Below are 21,238 nucleotides of genomic sequence, written 5' to 3'. Positions count from 1 at the left end.
TTCACACCAAGCTGCTTGCCTATTGTAGATTCACTCTTCCCAGTCTGGTGCAGGTCTACAATACTTTTCCTGGTGTCCTTCGAAAGCTCTTTGGTCTTGGCCATGGCGGAGTTTGGAGTCTGACTGTTTGAGGTTGTGGACAGGTGTCTTTTATACAGATGATGAGTTCAAACAGGTGCCATTCATACAGGTAACGAGTGGGGGACAGAAAAGCTTCTTACAGAAGACGTTACAGGTCTGTGAGAGCCAGAGATCTTCCTTGTTTGAGGTGACCAAATACTTATTTTCCACCCTAATTTACGAATAAATTCTTTACAAATCCTACCATGTGGATTCATGGATTTTTTTTTCACATTCTGTCTCTCACAGTTGAAGTGTACCTCTGGTGCAAATTACTGACCTCTTTCATCATTTTAGGTGGGGGAACTTGCACAATCGGTGGCTGACTAAATACTTTTTTGCCCCACTGTAGCTATTTTGTGGATTCGGGTGTTTTCAGTCCCACTGGGGCAGGTATATGAGATCAAGCACCTGACCGTGGAGTCTGCCTTTGCAAACATTTGTGAAAGAATGGGTCATTCTAAAGAGCTCTCTGAGGCATTTTGCTGTAACAGGAATCCACCATTGCTACAAGTTGGTTTGTGAAATTTCCTCCCTTCTACAGATTCCACAATCACTTGTAAGAGATATTTATTCAAAGCTGACACATTTAGGAACCACAGCAACTCGGCCACAAACTGGGAGACCACATAAAGTTACAGAGCAAGGTCGCCAAGTGCTGAGGTGCATAGTGTTTAAAAGTCGCCAACGCTGTGCTGGCTCAATAGCTTAAGAGTTCCAAACCTCCTCTGGCATTAACATCAGCACAAATACTGTGTGCTGGGAGCTTCACGGCATTAGTTTTCATGACAGAGCAGTTCCTGTAGGTGTAACGTGTAGCAGACCCATTTCTTTTATTCATTGTAGTCTATTATTCATCAGGTCCCAGTTGAATCTTATTTCAACAATTGACTGCTTTTATATGGACAGTGTTGTTTTGGACATTCATTGTGGTGGAGTTGTCTGCTAAAAGACCCGACATGTTACAATATTGGTACTGCGGGTGCTGCACAGATCTTTGCAGCGCCAGATATGACAGCACACTCTTGTATGACGCAGTGTCAAAGGTATGCAGCCAGGAACCAGTAATTTGGCTCACTTTTGTTCATGTTTGTGCTGTTGCTGGCTTTTTTAGCTTAGACCCTGTTGTGGAAAGACAACAGTGAACAGTGAAAGTGTTTTATTTTCTATTTTTGATGGGGGGTTTTTTCCACTCGTCTTTTTCTTCGTAGTGAAACCTGCCGTGGTTTCCTCTTTCCTGTTCTAGCCATCTTTTTAACCAACAAAATTCAGCTCGCGCGTAGCATGTGGCTCGTTGGCAACTTGATCTTGCTTTGTTTGAGAACTGTGTGCAAACTTGGGGTTGGTTGGATTCCTATAATCTCTGCTTTGCCTAAAATCTGTGGAAATGGGAACAAATGTGGAACCAGAAATCCTGCATCAGTCAAATGCTTGAACATTAAAACATCACAAACACGTGCTCCTGCCTGCATCATCAAAAGAAACTATTAATCTGCAAACATTGAATTAAGTCATTTTATTTGAGCTTTCTTATACTAATTGCTGCACAAACTAAAGGGTTTACCAAAACAGTGATGACAAATTGATAATTTTATGTCCTGATGTGTTTGACATAGAGTGATTCGAAAGAATTAACCCTCTGTAAGTGTCTCATTATTGCTATGATTCAGTATTCCTACTAAATCACTTGGGGCAAAGGGAACCACAGACTGGGAGGGTGCAGTCTCTGTCCTAGAATAGTACCAACTTCATATTATTCAGAGTTTTGACTGTAGCACTGTAGCTTAGGAGTTCTTGCCCTTAAGGCCACATTAATATTCATCAAAAGCCCGTGTTTAATGGGATTACGTCTCCCAGCTGAAAGACTGGCTTTACAGCACCATGCTCCTTTCACACATACCAAGCAGATAAAACTTATCAAATGGAGTTGGCAGGGAGATTTAAATTCAAAATGAGGCCCAGATTTACAAGAACTTTTAGACAGCTCAGAACAGCAAAGACATTTGAATAACCGTCTGCAAAAAGTACAATTTCTAGTTTCTAGTCAAGATATTGATCTTAAAGTTAAAAAAAAAAAGAAGAAGATTAGAGGAATGCTTAAAACTTAATGTCGAACTGTTTTGACTTTTTTAGGAGTAACGAACACGATTTCACAAAGTTATTCCGAACTACATGAAGATTGTGCGGTTTATGTTCAGATCAGACCTTAAAAGTGATAATCCAGCAATAGATGGGCAACAATGTTGTTATTTTTTGTTTTCGTGAGAGGTTCAATTTAATTCAGTTTTACTTATATAGCTCCAAATAACAACAACAGTTGTCAAGATGCTTTATATTGTAAGGTAAATAACCTACAATAATCCAAATAATAACTAATGATTAAATGTAAATAAGGTCCAGAGTGCATCATTCGCTATTTCTTGATAAATGGTCTGATTGGTTTCAGTAACTGTGTCTATGTTACTGTGTGTCTTTGTGTTGATAGTGCGGGTCAGACTCCTCGTAAGGTGCGTCACCATTACACCGGAGAAATGACGGATGTCTACTGTTCTCAGTGCAGTAAAAAGGTCAACCTGCTAAATGACCTGGATGCTCGCCTCAAAAACCTGAAAGCAAACAGGTAGGACACGCATAACGCATACACACAGTGATGTCATCTTATAATTTAATAATTTCCAAAAATCCTTCGTAGTCTGCAATTTTCCCAGGCAGAGTACACATTTCCCACTAGCAGAAGCTTCGAAACAAGAGCACACATGCCTTGTTTCTTTGGAAATTAGAGTTATTTATCCTGGCAGGTAATTTGTCTAAACATAGAAGACAATAATTCATTTATACAAGAGACAGGAAGGATCCACCCTACTGTTACGTGAGAAGAAACAGATGCTGTCAGCTCGTAAGTGAACTATCCCGAATTTAAAGTGTATTCATCCACTCACATTGTACTGACCCAGGAGACACTGTTATCTGTGGCTCTTTTTCTTAAACTGTCATTTAATGTGAATGATCTCACATTGTTACAGAGTCTTAAATGTTTCCTCGCCTGGTTTCACACATGACTGAACACATCATCTCTCCACATGCTCACACACAAACTCTAATTGATCGTTATGTAAGGCTGTCACTCCTGAGCTTACCTCACCGCCCATTGTAATAGGGAAACTATTATTAGAAACATAATCCGCAGTGACCATTAATAACTGTACAGTCCACCTGGAAACACAAATACACACATGCACAGGCATGCAGACGCACACTTTTTAGAAAATTCAACTAAGAAAAATGTCTTAGAGTACAATTTGAAACATGGATGTTGGACTCTATGGGGGTTAGTCCCTCGTAGATACTGCAATAGAGAAGGCTTAAAAGATTTAAAGAATTACTTGTTTATATTCTTCTCCTATGGTCAGAGTTCATTAAGGGTTAACAATTTAAGCACAACATAAAGTTGCTTAGACAATGTTTTATGTTTTGTAAACAGGCTCTTAAATTGTCACCCGGATAGTTTTTTCATTTGGTGTGTCAATCACCGAAGTTTAGCTGCCACGCTGGCGGGTAAATGTTTTTACCAAAATAGAAATGTAATAAAATCCAAAGCTGAAATTCTCGAATGCATTGTGAGACGTGCTGCTTCTGTTCCCTGTCGTCTGTGTCAGCGTTTGAAAAACACACCCACATCCACATACAGTTATTTTTCATGTTTTCGTGTATCCGACCCTGACAAGCACAAGCCAGTCGCAGGAAGAGTAGTGTTAGGTCTTCACAGAAGGGCTGTGTTAATAAAGGGGTATTAATTTAGAGACTGAGTTTGATGAGGTTCAGGATGGTAAAGAATTGAACAGGTTATCCAAACCTTCAGATTTTTGTCTGAGCTCTTATTATATTTAATAGCAAATACATTCAAGTAATTTAAGGCTGTAAAACATATGCTTGGATTGGTGAATGCGTTCATCTATTACCTGCTTATAATGCTATTTTGGGATTCTGTTTTATAAACAATGCTACAGATGATTGTTGTTTATTTTTCAATTTTGTACGTAAGAATGCTGGTAAATTACAGACTGAATGAGCTTTTAGATAAAGTCTCGTACTGTAACATATGTTTGCAATTTGTGTAGATAAAAAAATATATAGGGAATAAATTTCAAACCTTTCACATGAATTTACATTTGTTTCTACTGAATGTAAAGTCATGGTAAATGGCCTGTATTTGTATAGCGCTTTACTTAGTCCCTATGGACCCCAAAGCGCTTTACACTACATTCAGTCATTCACCCATTCACACACACATTCACACACTGGTGTATCATGGGGGGAAAAATCTTCAAACCACTCTATACAGTCCTGTGAAAAACTTATCATACCCTTACTTCTCCCACAGCACCTAAGAGGCAAAGTCACTGCCAGGCGCTGCTTATCAAACACACCTGATTAACTGATCACCAGGAAGTGTGAGCACCTCTGTAAAAGCAGAGGCTTTGGCACTTTGCTAGGCTGGTGCATTCAGGTCTGTGGCAGTGATTCATCTTAGCGACACAATTTTTGCTGCCCATCAATCTGAGAAGGATTTTAAAGCCATTTCCAAATCATGTCAAGTCCATTATTCTGAAAGGAGATGCATTCAAAACAGCTGCCATTCTTCCCAGGAGGGATAAATTCACCCCAAAATAAGAGGAATTGCAAAAATTTTTTTTAAAAAAACCTTAGAGCTACATCTCAGACTCTGAACAAACCACAAACACCTCAAAACAACTGCCAAGCACAGAGGTAGAGGGATGATGGTCTGGGCTTGTTTTTCTTTTAAGAACTGGGCACCTTGGAGTCATGAGTTGGTGTGAGTTTAACTGAAACATTAGCTGTAAGGAAACAGTGCATCTTGTTCTTAAACTGTTAGCAAGGAGAAACTGTATGACATCATCACACATAAGCCCCATAGTCATACTGTAGAGACAACAGTGATCATTTTTTGCACAGAATAGGCTGTTTTTATAAAAATGGTCGAATTGCACTCTATTCTGCTGCGTTAACTTTGTTTATCCTCCAGCCTTGAAAGCCTAGTGTTTTGTGCCAGGACTTAATGATGATGTTCGCTTTATATCAGTGTCAGCTGTCAACTGGGTAACCCTGCAGTGTGTTTGCTCATTTTTATTAATCTAATGTGAATCCCAGGCACATCATACAGAAACTCTTTGGGCCTTTGTCCCCCCTCTAGAGCTGACAGAAAGCCCTGTTCACCAAGGGCTAAAATAATATTAATAGTGACCTTCAGCGATCATTTTTCCAATGCTTCCTACTCTCTCTCGCACTAAATGGCTAAAATTAGTGGTTACATCCACTGTATTGTTGAGCTATGTGTCTGGACAGATGATGATGATGATTGACTGAAAAGAATCTGAAATCTTGTTCTTCTCCTTGTAGCCCCAACAGGAAAATCTCCAGCACTGCTTTTGGAAGGTAGGCTTTTCACCTTTGCATTTGTGTCCACATGCATGTGCTTCTGTGCGTTACAGGCAAAGTCACTCAGTTGTCCTCTGCGTGTTTATGCATTATACAGCCCGCCCTACACGTGCTTGTTCGATCTTGTTGACATAGTGACGTACACAGAGCAAGATTATCAACTAGTGCTTCCTGATCTCTCAGCTGTCCTATCACTGCACACACTAAATAGGTTAATTTCTAACTAGTTATTCAAAGAATTATAGAGCCAAGAACACTGTACAAACTTTTGTTTTTTGTCTCAGAGCTGAGGAAACGAGTTTGACATCATCTTTTTTTAGTGGCAGGAGTGGCCCACTACATGGACTGTTGGTCTGTAGTGGGTGAGATGTTTTGTATCTAGGCTTTTGTCCTATTTTCAGCCACAGAAATTGAGTTATAGTGACAGAGTGAAAATGGCCTGTCGGGCCTGATCTATGTATTCAATATAAGGCTTGGCTGTCTCCCTGTTCTTCTTACTTTCTCCTCTGTCTGGTTTGATGGCTGCTTTCACTTTATGGCTCTCTTTAACTGTTCTTCTGCCCTTTCTCCTTTTTGTTTCCTCTCCTCTCTGTTGCTAATCTCAGTAATAGGCCAGCAGCTTGTTTTTCCCACGTTATTCCATCAGTTTACAATGGGGAAGCTAAAAACTACATTATGACATAAATATCACAGCCAGATGTACACACACCTGTGTGGGTGTGAGTGTGAGAATGCTCATGTTAATCCTGTTTGCAGCAGCTTCTTTTCTTTGGCACTGTAGTGTCCTATATCTGGGTTACCTTGCAGCAGCTTCGCTGCAGAAACATAAACACCCAGAACCGGTCATTGCCTGGATCTATTCCGAGCATATTCTCTAAGCTGTTTATCTGTTTGTTCGAGCAGGCAGCTGCTCCACAACAGCAACTTGAGCAGCAGTAACGGCAGCACAGAGGACCTTTTCCGAGACAGCATCGACTCCTGCGACACCGACATCAATGAGAAGGTATGACTTTATGTTTCCTTCTGTTAGTTTGCTCCATGTGGTGATTTGTATGACTGCGTTTTTTTTAAACAAAAGTCGATTCCTCATTGGATGTGATCATGTCAGATCTAGTATTTTCAGTGGAAGTGAAAAACTGAGATACTAAACACTCACCTCCAGCATGTTAAAAATGCAACATTTACTAATTTCTGTCAGTTCTTACATTTGCAAACCTAAGTTAAAAAGAAAACATTATGAATCTGTTTTCAATTACAAACTTGCCCTGTTAACTTTATTACCTAATTTAGATGCATGGGATGCATAGGATTGTAACATTTAATTTAGTTTCTGGTGTAATTTCACAGTTTGTTTTTCTCTCAGGTCACTTCTCTTGAGAAGAAGGTGGCAGAACTGGAGAATGAGATCCTGCTGAACAGTGACCTCAAGTCCAAACTGAAGCAGGAGAACACTCAGCTAGTGCACAGGTAGAGGACTTTGTTTCCCCTTTGTACTAGTCTTATCTTAACATAAGCATAAAATTATGTAACATGCATGTAATTTATACATACACATCTCTTCACTGACAACACTATTTATGCTCATATATGCTATACTCGCTGTACATGCCAACATACTTAAAGTGCTGCTGTATATTTGCATTTGCACTTCTGTATATAGACTGTTCTCTTCCAGCTAACTGCATTTCACTGGCTTTGTACCATCCTCAGCACAGTCTCATTAAAGTTGAATCTAGTCTAATTTATAGCAGCACAAAAGAAAATGAAGGGCAGATAATTTGACTGAAATTACTCATGTAAAATTGCAGCAGCATTTAGTCATTTCCAAAGTAAGCTCGGTTTTAATGCTTTGCAACAAAAAAATAAATCATGTTGTCTGATGCGTTCATCATCGTCATCATCAGGGTTCATGAGCTGGAGGAGCAGCTGAAAGACCAAGAGACCCGGGCAGAGCAAAGTGTGCAGGAGGGCCTGAGACGCCACAGAGAGGCTTACAGCAAGCTGGAGAGAGACAGGAACACACAGATAGAGCTGCTGACCAACCGGTGAGAAACACACAGTTGCACAATTTGCTGAGCACATTTCCCAATTATTTGTGCATTATCTTTTTTTATGTAAATATGTGAAACTCATTATAGTTCAATAATAATCTGAGAGAATTAGACACCGACCATATCTTGGATAATGATGTTTATGTCCCTGCTCGCTTAAGAAAATAAATGCAAAATGGAGAACTAAATGCTTAACAGCTCTGAGAGTCCTCCCAGGGTTTTAGTCATCTGCCTCTGGACAGCTACAGCATGTATTTTACCCAAACCAGTGCCTTAGCTGACTGTGTGCCACACTATAGAAATGCACGCTGACATAAGGGATTTTGTGTCTGTAGAGTTAAGCAGCTGGAGGAGGAGAATAATGAGATGTCCCTTAACATGAACCGACTCAAGTCGCAGACAGAGAAGCTGGATGAGGTAAGTGTTGCTTACGTTTCCGGCTGTATTTCCTGTGTTGGTCATTTAACCTTTTAAAGCCAGATGTATTATAGTTGATACATGGGTCTTTGTGAGTTTTTGAGACTTTTACACCATCAGTATACTTTTTTTTTTCTGAAAAACCAAAAGAAATTGCACAATGCATTTTTAATGAACAAGTTGCAACAAAAAAACCCACCTTATGTGGAAAATATGATACATGTTAAAACTCATATTTGCAAATTATTATGTAATTTATTTTTTAAAACATTTTGTCAGAAGGTGCAGTAAACACTCTATTTTCCAAAAACTTATTTTTCTGCCATTTATTTCATGGCTTAGGCTTTAAAAGGTTAAGTAGTTGTCTGTCATCGGTTGTGTGTGTGTGAATCTCTGCAGTTTGGTGTCTGTTTCTCTTGCGAACGCGGCGGGTTTTCTCATTTCTATCCACGCCTGTGAGCACAGCGACAACTCCTTCAACATTCACAAAGCCAAAGAGAGACGCCAGTAATTATATCTGTGGAGATAGCGTCTTAGTTTTGAACCACACCTCATTTATGAACTTGTATCTATGCAAATGACACCAAACCCGACTCTAGCTTACAAAATGTTGTGCAAGCAATTTATCACAGAATATAAATGCAAACTTTATCTTGGTGCTAAAACTTGTTTGCTCAACAGAAATGCACTCCCATGACCCTGAATACCAAACACACAGATAAATAAAGGAAAATAAAGTTCAAACTATAGCTGTGTGTATATATGGCTATCCTTAGGAGAAGCAAAGGATGACAGATAAGCTGGAGGATACCAGCCTGCGCCTGAAGGATGAGATGGATCTTTACAAGAAAATGATGGACAAACTGAAACAAAATAGACATCAGTTCCAGAAAGAAAAGGATGCCATGCAGGAGGTAGGAGGAAGTATTTTATGTAACCAGACACACACAGCAAGGTGTGATTGTTTGTTATGTTGCTCATTCAGTTTCTCTGTAACCAGTCTCTCGCAGCATTTATGTCAACTCATACACTTACACCTACAATATGCTGCCTCTGCACATTATATAACGTTTTTCATTCGTTCTTTCTGTGCTGCATAGCTGATAGAGGACCTGCGTCGAGAGCTGGAACACTTGCAGGTCTTCAAGCTGGATGCAGAGAGGTCAGGCCGGAGGCCAAGCTCCTCCACGGGGCTCTCAGACTTCAACAACAGGAGCAGGGAGGTGGAGCTAGAGCATGAAGTCAAGAGGCTCAAACAGGTACTGATGAAATGCTCTGTTGGGCATAGGCAGTTCAGCGAGTATTGTTGCTAATGAATGTGCTTTAAGACTGTTTGTTATGAATAATGAACAATAAGAATATGAAACAGTGTTTAAAACTTTCTACAATCCTTCAGTCAATGTATGTAAGCAATCTAAGGATTTTCAAAAATATCTAAATGCTGTTTTGATTTGATCGTATGACAGAAATGAGGAGTTTCTGCTTTTTGAAATGTGTTTATGTGGAGCTTTTCATGCATGTGGAGGTGGTAGATGCACAGAAGTAAGAAGTACAGATTAAGCTGCCACAGACTGAATGTAACGTAATGTATGAATATATATTTACAGATTATTCATGTTTCATTTGATTAGAGTAGCAGTTCATGTACCCTGGCTTCTTAGACTTGATTGATTCAGCGTTGAATGTGAATATTTTTGACTGATTTTATAAGTTATTGGCTCATATGTATATGTTTCCACTGTCTATCACGCTGAATGATGCATTCAGTACAGTAATCGCCCCTAGAAATAGAAATTCAGCTCAAAAAAATACACTGTTATCACATACAGTTTTACAACTTTTCATGAGCACCTTTTGTATTTTAACTTTTTCTGAAGTACACCTCCACAACGTTTAACACAGCTAACTGGCTGCCAGAGGAACATAAACCTTTCTGCTTGTGTACATGAAGCTGTTTTTGTGGCTACAACCAAAAGATGAAAATTGAGCATATAGTGTCACAGACTACATTCAGCCAGAATACATTGTTGTGCATTAGAACTGCTGTGATCCCCCGATGTACTGTGCCGATCTTTTAACCATTAAAGAGAAGTTCAGCATTGCTAAATGCCGTGCCAGCTGCAGAGGATATGTGATCTTTATCTTTTCCTTAAGATCTGTTTGTCTGACATTTTGCCTGCTACAGTTACAAGGCAGATCTTATTGTTGCAGTCCTGTTAAGTGGCCAGACCTGGTGTAAAGCAAACATTAGAGATAAGCAAGTAGATGAAAGTGTTTTTCAGATGTCCTCTCAGATAAGATGCATAAAAGCAGTTGTGCAGAAGCTTTTGTGTGACTTTTTATCACGAGTTCATATGCATTAGAAATGTCGCTTTGATGTTCCTAAGCCAGACAAAGGCACCATAAAAATCTGGAGTTATCAAACCCACGTGGCCTTGAGGTAACTTTTAAATGGCACAGCCGGCCAGAACTGCTGATTCATTCAGTGTCCGTTTTATCAGTGACTTAACATGATACGGTCCATGTCCTCCTGGCTTCGAGCCAAACTTGTCACACCTTGCAAGCAAGCAAGTAAAGGAGTAATAGCAGTAGTTTCATTCTGCCTTTGTGTCCTGTCTTTCTCTAAATCTGCTCCTCCCAGCAGAGTTACCAGCATGTCTTTTGAATTCGGACAAGTAATAAAACTGTCTGTGTTTTATATGTGATGGATCACGGCCTCTGTTCACCCACGAGAAGGATGAATTCACTCTCTTATGCTTGCCTGTGCACCTTTTTGTAAATGTCTGTGTGTGTGTGTCCAGCGATTTGTGTCCCAGGACTTTCTTCCCCCTGAATACCAGCACCTGGTGTTGACTGGGGCTCGGCTCCGTCCCGGTCTGATGGTAAAATTGCCTCCGTGACCTCTGACCTACCGATTAACCACTAATCACGACAATGGAGTAGAGTGAAGTTGTCCATGCTGACCGGGCGCTGCAGTTCCCTCACTAATGTTTAAGGATAGACTTAAGGGAAACGCAAACTGACCTCTTGTCAGCAGTTTAAGGCAACTTGATTGTGGAGCTTTCATAACACACCAGAAAAAGCAGGGAAGAGTTTGTTCTGTAACACGCATAACCCATGTTACATCTCGTAGGTGCTGCAAACATAGACGTGCATTGCTGAGTTTGCTGCTACCAACCGCAGTGCTTTGTCAAATGGGTTGAGTGTGGCTTGAGTAGTGGTCTTTTCTTTTTTTTAAAAAGTCATTTTAGTGCACTTTTATGGCCTAGGAACTTATCTTGTCCTTTCTCGCTCTCTGTCCTCCACCTCCTCCCCTGATTTTGCATTTTAGGAGAACCAGAAGCTTAGAGAGCAGAACGAGGACCTGAACGGTCAGATCATCAGCCTCAGCCTGCATGAAGCCAAGAATTTGTTTGCCACACAGACCAAGGCTCAGTCTCTAGCTGCTGAGATCGATAATGCCTCCAGAGACCAGGTAAAATCAGTTATGCAGACTTGTAACAAAGAACATGAACACCCCTGCGGCTACAATGTGATTTTTTTATTTTTTATTTTTTATTTTTTTAATATTCTGAGTCTTACTGACAGCTTCCAGACAGGGTTTTATCTCAGTGCTTACAGGTTCCTTAGTTACAGTGAGAAATAGCTGTTTTTCAGGCCATATCACAGCAGTACGATGTTATGCATCTACCTCTGTTTTACAATTAAATCTATATCTGCATAATGAGGAGAGCATTACTATGAGTTATCATATTTCTGTGCAGTTTTTAAAATGTTATTTTCATTCCTTGTTTTCAGAGGAGTTCAGTGCATTAGTTAGATTTTTTTCAACATTGGCATTACTTTTTTGGTTGGTTGGTTAAAAGTTTTATTTTTTCTAAAATTATAATACAGTCAACAGCCACTTTATTAGGTACACCTTGCTAGTGACATTGAAATTGCCTCGATTCTTCGTGGCACAGATTCAACAAGGTGACAGAAACATTCCTCAGATTTTGGTCCATGTTGAAATGATAGCATCACAAAGCTGATGCAGGTTTTTTGCTACATCAAAAAGTTGCCCTAATGGATGCAGATGTGGTAACTGTGGTGGCCATTTGAGTACAGTGAGCTCATTGTCATGTAACTGAATCATAGTAACATTTTTTTTTCTAATGAATAAACATGTATTGTACATATTTCTCCCTAGTTAATGGAAGCCCTGAAGGAGCAAGAGGAGATCAATTTACGTCTGCGGCAGTACATGGACAAAATCATCCTGAACATCCTGGACCACAACCCCTCCATTCTAGAGATAAAGAACTAGCAGCGACTCAACTGGAATGAGCAGCGTTCCTGATCTTGGGAGAGTGAGGATCATTCCAGTTGTCTGATCAGAGCAGGGTGACCTGAATCGGGGGGAAAGTGTACAGAAAAACAGAGCCAGTCTTACGTAAACAGACATGCATCGCCCCCTGCTGTTTGTGCCAAGAAGAGCGTCTCTTCAGGATGGTAGAAGGGGATTCTGTGTTGAACAAAAGGGAGTTTTCTCAGCCAGTGATTGTTCACTGACTGGTTATGCTACTGTGACTGTTCTACTCATTTGATCACATTTTTATTCTGTCTATGCTGTGAGCTGGAGTTGAAGTCACAAGATTGATCTCTTGTGAAAACTCCAGGAATATTCAGTGTCCAACGTGCTTTGAAGATTCACTTGATTTAGTACACTGGACATGAAAACTGGAGGAAAAAAAAAGAAAATGTAAACAGCTTTATCCTGAAGCTGTTTGGCATGGCGTAGAGAGGCACAATAAGACAGTAGAGCAACATGACAAGCAGACTTTAAATCCAGAGTGAGACAGGCCAGGCCACTGTTGCCAGTCTCTGAGTGCGTGTGATGACATATTTGGACAAGTATGTGCTGAAAGAAGGTCGAGAAGCGAGGCACAAGTGGTCAGAGAGAGAAAAAGAGTGATGCCCACATTATAAATTGAAGACGATGAATTAAGGAAGAGCGTTGACCCTAAACAGGTGGGGATGTTACATGATAGGCCAGGTATGCTACCAAAAGAGGCTTTTTGTGAAGTCGATGAAGGTACACTGAAAGTGAAATTTCGTTTTTCGTTCACTCTTGCGCACGTCTTCCACGAAACCACACTTCGTACATCAATCAGTCCTAAAGCGGTGAACAGTTTTCACTGAGAAGTGGCCCTTAGTTGGTACAGACGAGTCGCTGAGTGTCGCGTTATGGCGCTGAAGCTGCAACCAAGGAGTGTCTTCAAACTGTAACTTCCATGGCTGCTATTTGCTAGCTAAACTTGAGCTTGATAAAAAGTCACTGTTGCTTTGTAATAGACCCCAAATGATGTTGCACAGAAATATAAAGATGTGAATGTACAGCGTGAGGTGGAGTGACTGGTAGCCATTGTAACGTGGTTTACCAAGTTGTCTTTTCATGTTCAGTGACTTGGATACCGGATGTGAGCGTGCACAGGAGACTCACTTTTTGGTACAAAAGACTTGATTTGTCACATTTGCACCTACAGCAGGTTGCAGATTGTAGTTTAAGCCCCAATGACTCTGAAGCCCTCTTAAACTGTAAATATCACGAATGTACGATTCCTTATTAACTTTCTGTGTGGCCAAAAAAGCAGTTTTCCATTGAAACTGGTTAATACATTTGGCAACATGTGTACAGTATTTAGTACTGTTATATGGAGGGCATTGTTTTCAGAGGGGAAACAATTACAATCTCATGTATTATGTAATTATTCTAAACTTGAGTTTTGCTTCCTTGCACAAAAAAAGGTTTTGTTTCCTTTTGCATGGTCACATTTACTTCTGTCTGTGCCTTTTGAGGACATTTTTCGAGATAATCTCGCTATAGATTTACGCTGTTTTTTGGAAAGTGCGTTTTCTGTCTATGTATGACATTTTCATGACTTGTAAATGTTGTAATTATCTAGTGATAATTTGTATTTTATGTGCCACTCACCAATCTTTTTTCAGATTGATACTGAGAAAACACTTTTATACAGATTAATCAAGAAACTAATTGTTGTTGCTTAGCTGTCCTGTTTGCAGTATAGCACAAGACTGTGACGTATGCAAGCCAGTTTATCTTCTTTTCTTTCCTTTTTTTATATAAACACAGTGAGCAATGATTTTTGAGTTTTTTTTCAAGGTTTTTGTTAGATTCAGTAAGTCCACTGATTTTCAATCAGTTTCAAAGTGGGTTTTTATATATGGTTGTTTACTGTCTTCCTAACTTAAACGGTGACTATTATGAGCAATATTAACTTATTACCTGTACCTGCTGATCTGTGTCCTGTTTTGCATCTTAAATCTTTTCACTTTTAATCCACTTATGCCATTCTTCAAGTAAAAAAACAAAAATTCAAGACACACTGAGCTGTAAAAACTGTCACAAACTCATGGCTTTTAGCTTTCTGTTATTAGGACGATCCGATTGGATGCAGTCATCTTAAATAGCAATAAAAAAATGGCTTTGGCAGTGATGTTGTCTCATGAAATTTCTGTTATTTTCATTTGAATTCAGCTATAGTTTCTAAAACATAAACATTGTGCCTAAAGTGTATGCTGCTGCTGTCTTAGCTGCCATTATGTACTTTGCTGTAAATAAAAGTGTTTGCGCTGGCATGAAAATAGTCATGTCGCCAAATGAGAATGTTTTAACTTTAATGTTTTATTTTATGTGTTTGTGTGTATTGTGTATTCTCATATGGGAAATCTTAAAATGCAAGATTTACAACCTTTTGTAAAAGGGCAGCACTGCGCTGTTTAGTTATGTATGGTCAATACCCATGTAAGCCCAGGCATTGAGGGAAAAAAAACCCCAAAAATAATTATTAAATAAATCTTCCTTACAACATTATTTTGGAGCAACGACAGAAAAAACATTTCTATCTGATTTGACTGTGACTGGTGCTTTTATACATGTAGTTTTACCTAATTTGACTAATTACATTACAGTTAATTTAGGTGTTATTAGAGATTTTGCGGATTATAAATGCCAGTTATTGTTTTATGTATTTATTTCATTCATTTATTTATTTTTATACATTAGTTTTATTTTTAGATTTTATTCTTTATCTTCTTTCATTTATATATTTATTTGTACCTGCTCTCGGAGCAGTATTTGTGTACTCTGGCGCCTCCTATCGGCGAACTGCGCAGCTTCATTTGATCAGCTGGGTGCTGCACGCGGCTGGTGTGCCCGACACAGCGGTGCAGGTAAGAGTTAAATTAAAATTAAGCATAATGTGAGTGATGTTTTAAGGTAAACTTGCATGTGAACGCATAACTTGGTGCTTTCCGTGTATGTTATCTGCTCCCTGTTGTTTTCTTCCCACAGGAAGCTCACAAACTTTTAGCAGCCGGCATGACGATAGCTGTTGATAACGGCGCTAAAGTTGTTAGCCCGCTAACAGAAAACAGGGCGCCTACATTCACTGGGGTTAAAAGAGCACAAAGCTAGCTAAGTGTCAGTATGTTTGGTTATTGTTAAGGTAAAATTGTTTACGATTTAAATTATTTATTGTTTAGTTTTTTTATTAATACCAATGAAAATAACTATTTAACAGAAAAAAGTAAGAAAGGTGTTGACTGAAAAGGTTTAGGCTGAAAGTTTAGCTTAATGGACCGCCATTGTCACCAACTAAATTTCACCAAAAACAATCATTAGTCAGTATATGCACTAGACAAAAAATGAATTGCACAGTTTTAAGTCCTCATTAAAACCATTCCCCAAGTTTAGACTTTTTATATAGTACTGTGCAAAAGCTTTGAGCCACCCCATCTTTTTTTGGTATTGTAAAAGGAAAAATACGGAGCCCCGCAGGGGACATGGGAGGAAAAAAAATTAAGACGGACTTGCGAGATCTCGCAAAACAAACTCGGGATCTCGCAAAAGTTTTAGCCGCATTCTTCCCGTTAGCTCGAAGCTAACGGGAGGTCGAGACCTACTACAGCCGGGTGGAACACCGCTTTCCCGGCACATCGTGCCTCGACCTCCCGGTTGGCTTCGAGCCGGCGTCCGAAGAATGCGGCTAAAAGATTAACTTATTGATATTATTGGCTAAATTTCATATACATAAGTCGAAATTTTCTAACGCAAAACCATCCTTTCGGTGCTTTTTAAATGAAACCAAACAATATGTTAAAACCATACAACATTCTCAAAATCAAAAAGCTGTCAAAACCGTAAACCTATGTTCCCTGTTCAATATTATGTGATTCTATAATAGACTGTGTCTATTTGGCTTTTTTATACGAACCCCCTGACATTGTGTTTGCTATTTTGTATTTGTATTTTGTGCTTTGTCAATAAAAAAAAAAAAAGAAAAAAAGAATGCGGCTAAAAGTTTTGCGAGATCTCGGAAAAGTCCGTCTTAATTTTTTTTTTCTCCCATGTCCCCTGCGGGGCTCCGTAGAAAAAGAATGAGATGGGTGCAGAGATGTATTGAGCATGTGCAAACATAAATGGAAAAAACAGTATAAGAGGCAAAAACAGGCTTTTTACAATTAATGAAAGTCAATAATGGTATGGATGTCTCTTTTAGACAGATTTTCTTGTAATTTCTTTAAGTGGTCTTCAGGAGTAGTTTTCCAGGCATCCTGAAGGACACCCAAAAGCTTTTGGATGTTGGCTGGCTTTTGTTCCCTCCTCTGACAAATTGATCGCACATTGTTTCAATACTGTTGAGGTCCAAGCTCTGGGAAGGCCAATCCATGACAGATACTGTTTCACTGTGGGTGGGGGGGATTTTTAGTTCCATGTGGCGTTTACTTCATTGGCAGTGTGTTTGGGATTATTGTCATGCTGAAAAATGAAGCTACTGCTAATCAGACGATATCCAGATTTGTCAGCTCAAAGCTGCCTATTCACACTAAAAGTAAATGTTTGTGAATCAGACTTTAATACAGGAAATATGTTTAGAAACGTCACTAAAACCAACAGTCCTTAGTATAAAGGGAAGGAGACTTGTCAGTAATTTACATTTGAAAGTATTGTGTTCTCAGTGTCAGTCACTGTAAGAATTAGATAATCTCTTTGATATGTAAATAACCTGAGGTCTGTTGGTGCCGTTAATGACATGTTTTCATTATTAACTAAAGTCTCTAAAGAAGTCCAAGTATAACATTTGGGTCACTTTTGGTCTAATCACACTCAACTGACACAAATCATGTAAGAAATTCAGCCAATCTCTTCCATCTGTTTCACAGGTGAAGCGATGCCTCAGGCTTGTATGAACTTTGAGCCTAACAGAAGGGGAACCTATCACAACAGCCGTAAAACCAATGATCTGATCAACAACACAGGTTTGGTTAATGGAGCAGTTGTTTACAATGGATGCTCAGCTTCTGCCAGCAGAATCAGTAGGAGCACACCAGCTGGCACACAGCATGGTCCTAAACCCACATACAGGATTAACGATTATTTTAACTATGGCTACAAAGGCAAGAGTACAAAAGCAGCACCCTCAGGGACCCTCAAGAAACAAGGATGCAAAATTCCAGCTCTCTGTGATACCCCAGCATCTGATGGAAACGGCAGTGAAGATCTCCTGAGTGGTAACTCAGCCAAAGTTAGTGCTCCACCCAGTAACATTGACCAAAAGGTACCAGATCCCAGCCTATCGGCGTCAGGGAAGAAGAAAAGGTGGAGGAGATCGAGACACAAGAAGAGGTGCATCACTTATCTTAATCTTAAAGTTCTCAAGTCCAGCCTATATATACCTATATGTGTTGATTCTACTTAAAATCAACACGTTTTTTTAATGGTTTTGCAGTGGACCATTAATAACAGCCCTAGAGTAGCAAGATTTACTACTGCAGAGGCCCTGAGACAGATAAGTAATACGTAATGCTCAGCTGATGGAGATGAGTCAAGTTTACTCCCTTCTGCATAAAAACAAATACAAACATTTGTGAAAGAATGGGTTGTTCTAAAGACCTCATTAAATCTGAGTGGGGTACTGTAATAGGATGCCACTTTTGTAATAAATCAGTTAAGTTTGTAAAGTTCTTCCCTCATAAATTACGAACCATTGCAACTCAGCCCTGAAGTACAGAACAAGGTGCATAAAAGTCAACTGTAAAGTTTGATGGAGGAGGGATAATGCTATGGGGTTGTTTTTTAGGGTTAGCCAGGGTCCTTTACTTCAAGCAAGGGGGGTTCTCAATTCTATGCTTCCAGATTTATGGGAACAGCCTAGGGAATGCCATTCCAGTGGGACTGTGCACAGAGCGAGGGGGATTCAGATGTGTCCATAGATTGAATATGTGAAATTATAAAAGCTCCTGTAGTGCAGACAATTTCACACTATAATTTTGTATTGGAAACAGTCATTAAAAGTATTCCTGTACAAAAATTATACTCATGAAGTAGAAGAATAAATGCTTTCAGTCCCAACTTGAGTGAAGTTTCAGATGAGACGACAGAAAATTGAATGCTTTAGTTATTATTTTAGATAACTGCTTATCTTGCTGTGAGTAACATGTGAGAGTGATATCAATATTCTTGTGCATATCTGTCTCTTAAATCTCCAGCCAGCACAGTATGAACACTAAAAACATAATAGTTAGGCTCAAATCTGTCTGTAGATTTACACACAGAGACTTAAGGGATATCATTGTGTCCAGGTAAAAAGCATAAATCATTGTGAATCCATTTCACTTGTTTCGGTGCAAATTAAAGTGATAACAGATGCATCGGAGCGACATAAACATGTACATGAGCAGCCCGCTGGAGGTTAATTCTTTGCACAAAGGAGCAGATAACCGTCCTGCTGCCCTTCTATCACCCTGACCAGCTGCTCTTGTATAAACAGCCCATCTTCCCATAACCCTTTAATGCTTGAGACTGAGTGGAGAGATGCATCAAAGCTTCTTCTGGATGTGAAGAATGAGTTGTGCATATTGTACTGAATTATTATATTCAGTGAAAACGTATGGGAATGGTAAATTATTTTTTTCATCTCATTCACATAATGACAGCAAGAATTAAAGCATAAAAATACTCTATAATACTCATAAATATAACTTTATTTGTATAGCATTTTTTTTAAAGCACACAGTTACAGTAATTCCAACATTAATGGTTTTGTGCACACATCAGATGTAAACTGTGGCGAAAAATACTGCCACTAACAACCAGAAATGTATTTCAAATATGTAATTAATTTCCCTTCCCTCTGATTATGGAACACTTTAATTCAGCGGTCCCCAACCCTCGGACCGGTACCGGGCCGCGAGAGTTGAGGCTCAGGTGTGAAATGTATAGTTTTCAGGGTTTTTATCGGTTTTCAGCGTTATTTCGTTATCGTTTTTATCGTTTACTCAGTTTTCCTTGGTCTTTTCGCATGTGTTATGAATAAATTTTCTTTTTTTCGGTACTGGTACTAGTTTTAGTTTGTTGTATTTATCCGCGACACCTTAAAGGCCGGTCCGTGAAAATATTGTCGGGCATAAACCGGTCCGTGGCGCAAAAAAGGTTGGGGACCGCTGCTTTAATTAACATGAGCCCTCTTGCAGAGACAAAGAAGTCGTCTACCCGGAAATTCTTTCACCCGTACCCATAGAAGCGGAGGAAGACTGGGGAAAAGAGATCCAGGAGGGCACGCGCTCTGACTGGAAAAACATGTGTTTTGGGGTCAGACCTTATGGTAAAGAAAAAAACATTTTCATGACATCTACTCTCTTTACAGTACTGAATTTAAATGTCTTAGTTATTATATACATGCATATGTAATAAGTTATAAATTTATGTTTCTGTAAGGTTGATTACTGAATATATCTTCACCACTGAGGTCAAACAAGGAAATTTTAAAGTTTACCTGATGTGTATTAAAGTAGTAGTAGTCATTACCTTTTCTGTCATAAAGGAAAACTGCTGAAACCAAAGTCCTTAGAGAAGCGAGTCTTGCCACACAGAGCCACTTTGAAATGGCTCATTGCAGTTATAAAGTGTTATCTACATTTCCTTTCATTTAAATGGTCAAATGTGCATAAAAGTGCCAGGATATATACTAAATTAAAAATGAATATTAGAAACAGCAAGTTTCAGTCCTTCAGCATCCTGTTTTCATTGAAGCTGATGTAGGTGTCAGTACTACTTTTAGGATTCAGGCCATGACGTGTGTTGCTGCCTGTTTCAGGTCCAGAAGACGTCCTCCGTTTTGCTTTGCAGGACCTGACACTGAAGCAAAGGGACACAGCGGCCCTGCCCGTGTCAGCCAGTTACACACCAGCGGTGCACCACCCGCACCCCCTGATATGGTCCCGTCACATCATTCCCACTGAGCCAGACCAATTCGCAGACGCTGACTAGTAAGCTGGGCGTATGCCTATATGTTAGAATAATGGTTGATATGAGAATTAACAACATCTGTTTCTAAAATATTTGTTTCATTCTCATTTGGTTTAGTGGAAAACATTAAATTTAACTTTATTGGTAAAAGATTGTGCGGTGGAGTCTAGGTTACCATCTGGTTGTTTTTTTTATTGTAGGTTCTATTTTATATTTAAAATTCAGGTTTTATATTTGTTTTATATTACAACAAAATACTTTGGATTTTGTGATCTTAAAGGATGGTTTTATTACAACTACTACTTTTAGTTTCATTGCTGCAGTTAGTGCTGTTTCTCACACAGGTCATGCATTTCCTGTTTCGTTTTCATCTTATATTTCCATTCTTTTTCTTGTCTGTGCTAAAAGAGCAAAATACTAGTTTTAACTGTTTCTTTGTGTTTTAAAATGCCTGAAGTTAATACCATGTTGTTATGAGTTGCTCATTTGAGCTGAAAGATCTGTTTAATCTGTTTATAAACACCCCCTGTTCACAGCAAGTACATGAAGTAACTATTTTATTTTGACACTCATGGAATAGTCGATTTAACCAAGAAAGTATGGTTTGATTATGTAATAAGAACGTGATTTTCTGGTTGTTCATATCATTTTTATTACCATAATAAATCACATTTTCTTCTAACTTGTGCTTAAACCCTGCATTTTTTCATCGCCACTGTCAAAAAATGTTATTAAACAAGAAGTCCCACCTTCTTTTCACCATTTAACCACAAACAAATGGATTTGAAACCTTACCATCTGTTGCTACTTAACGGCTCTTTAGAAGCAATAATGGCTTCTGGCCACTAGATGGCAGAGTGGATATAAGATTTTGCATTCTGCT

The 21,238-nt window shown here is 39.1% G+C and overlaps 1 protein-coding gene across 1 annotated transcript in view; it reads left to right on the top strand.

Moving 5' to 3' along the window:
- rab11fip4b (RAB11 family interacting protein 4 (class II) b) overlaps positions 1–21,037 on the top strand; it is a 36,129-nt gene extending 15,092 nt beyond the window's left edge. The window contains 14 exon segments of the mRNA XM_026170609.2: positions 2,606–2,740; positions 5,539–5,574; positions 6,481–6,580; positions 6,941–7,044; positions 7,482–7,622; positions 7,964–8,045; positions 8,822–8,959; positions 9,146–9,304; positions 10,847–10,927; positions 11,377–11,520; positions 12,235–15,278; positions 17,271–17,733; positions 19,581–19,711; positions 20,204–21,037. Coding sequence (XP_026026394.2) covers positions 2,606–2,740; positions 5,539–5,574; positions 6,481–6,580; positions 6,941–7,044; positions 7,482–7,622; positions 7,964–8,045; positions 8,822–8,959; positions 9,146–9,304; positions 10,847–10,927; positions 11,377–11,520; positions 12,235–12,351 — 1,237 coding nt within the window. The 3' untranslated portion in view covers positions 12,352–15,278; positions 17,271–17,733; positions 19,581–19,711; positions 20,204–21,037.
- The last annotated feature ends 201 nt before the right edge of the window (positions 21,038–21,238 follow it).

This window comes from Astatotilapia calliptera, chromosome 6, assembly GCF_964374335.1.
Source record: "Astatotilapia calliptera chromosome 6, fAstCal68.1, whole genome shotgun sequence".
Classification (NCBI taxonomy): Eukaryota; Metazoa; Chordata; class Actinopteri; order Cichliformes; family Cichlidae; genus Astatotilapia; species Astatotilapia calliptera.
This window is presented reverse-complemented; position numbering and strand designations above follow the sequence as displayed.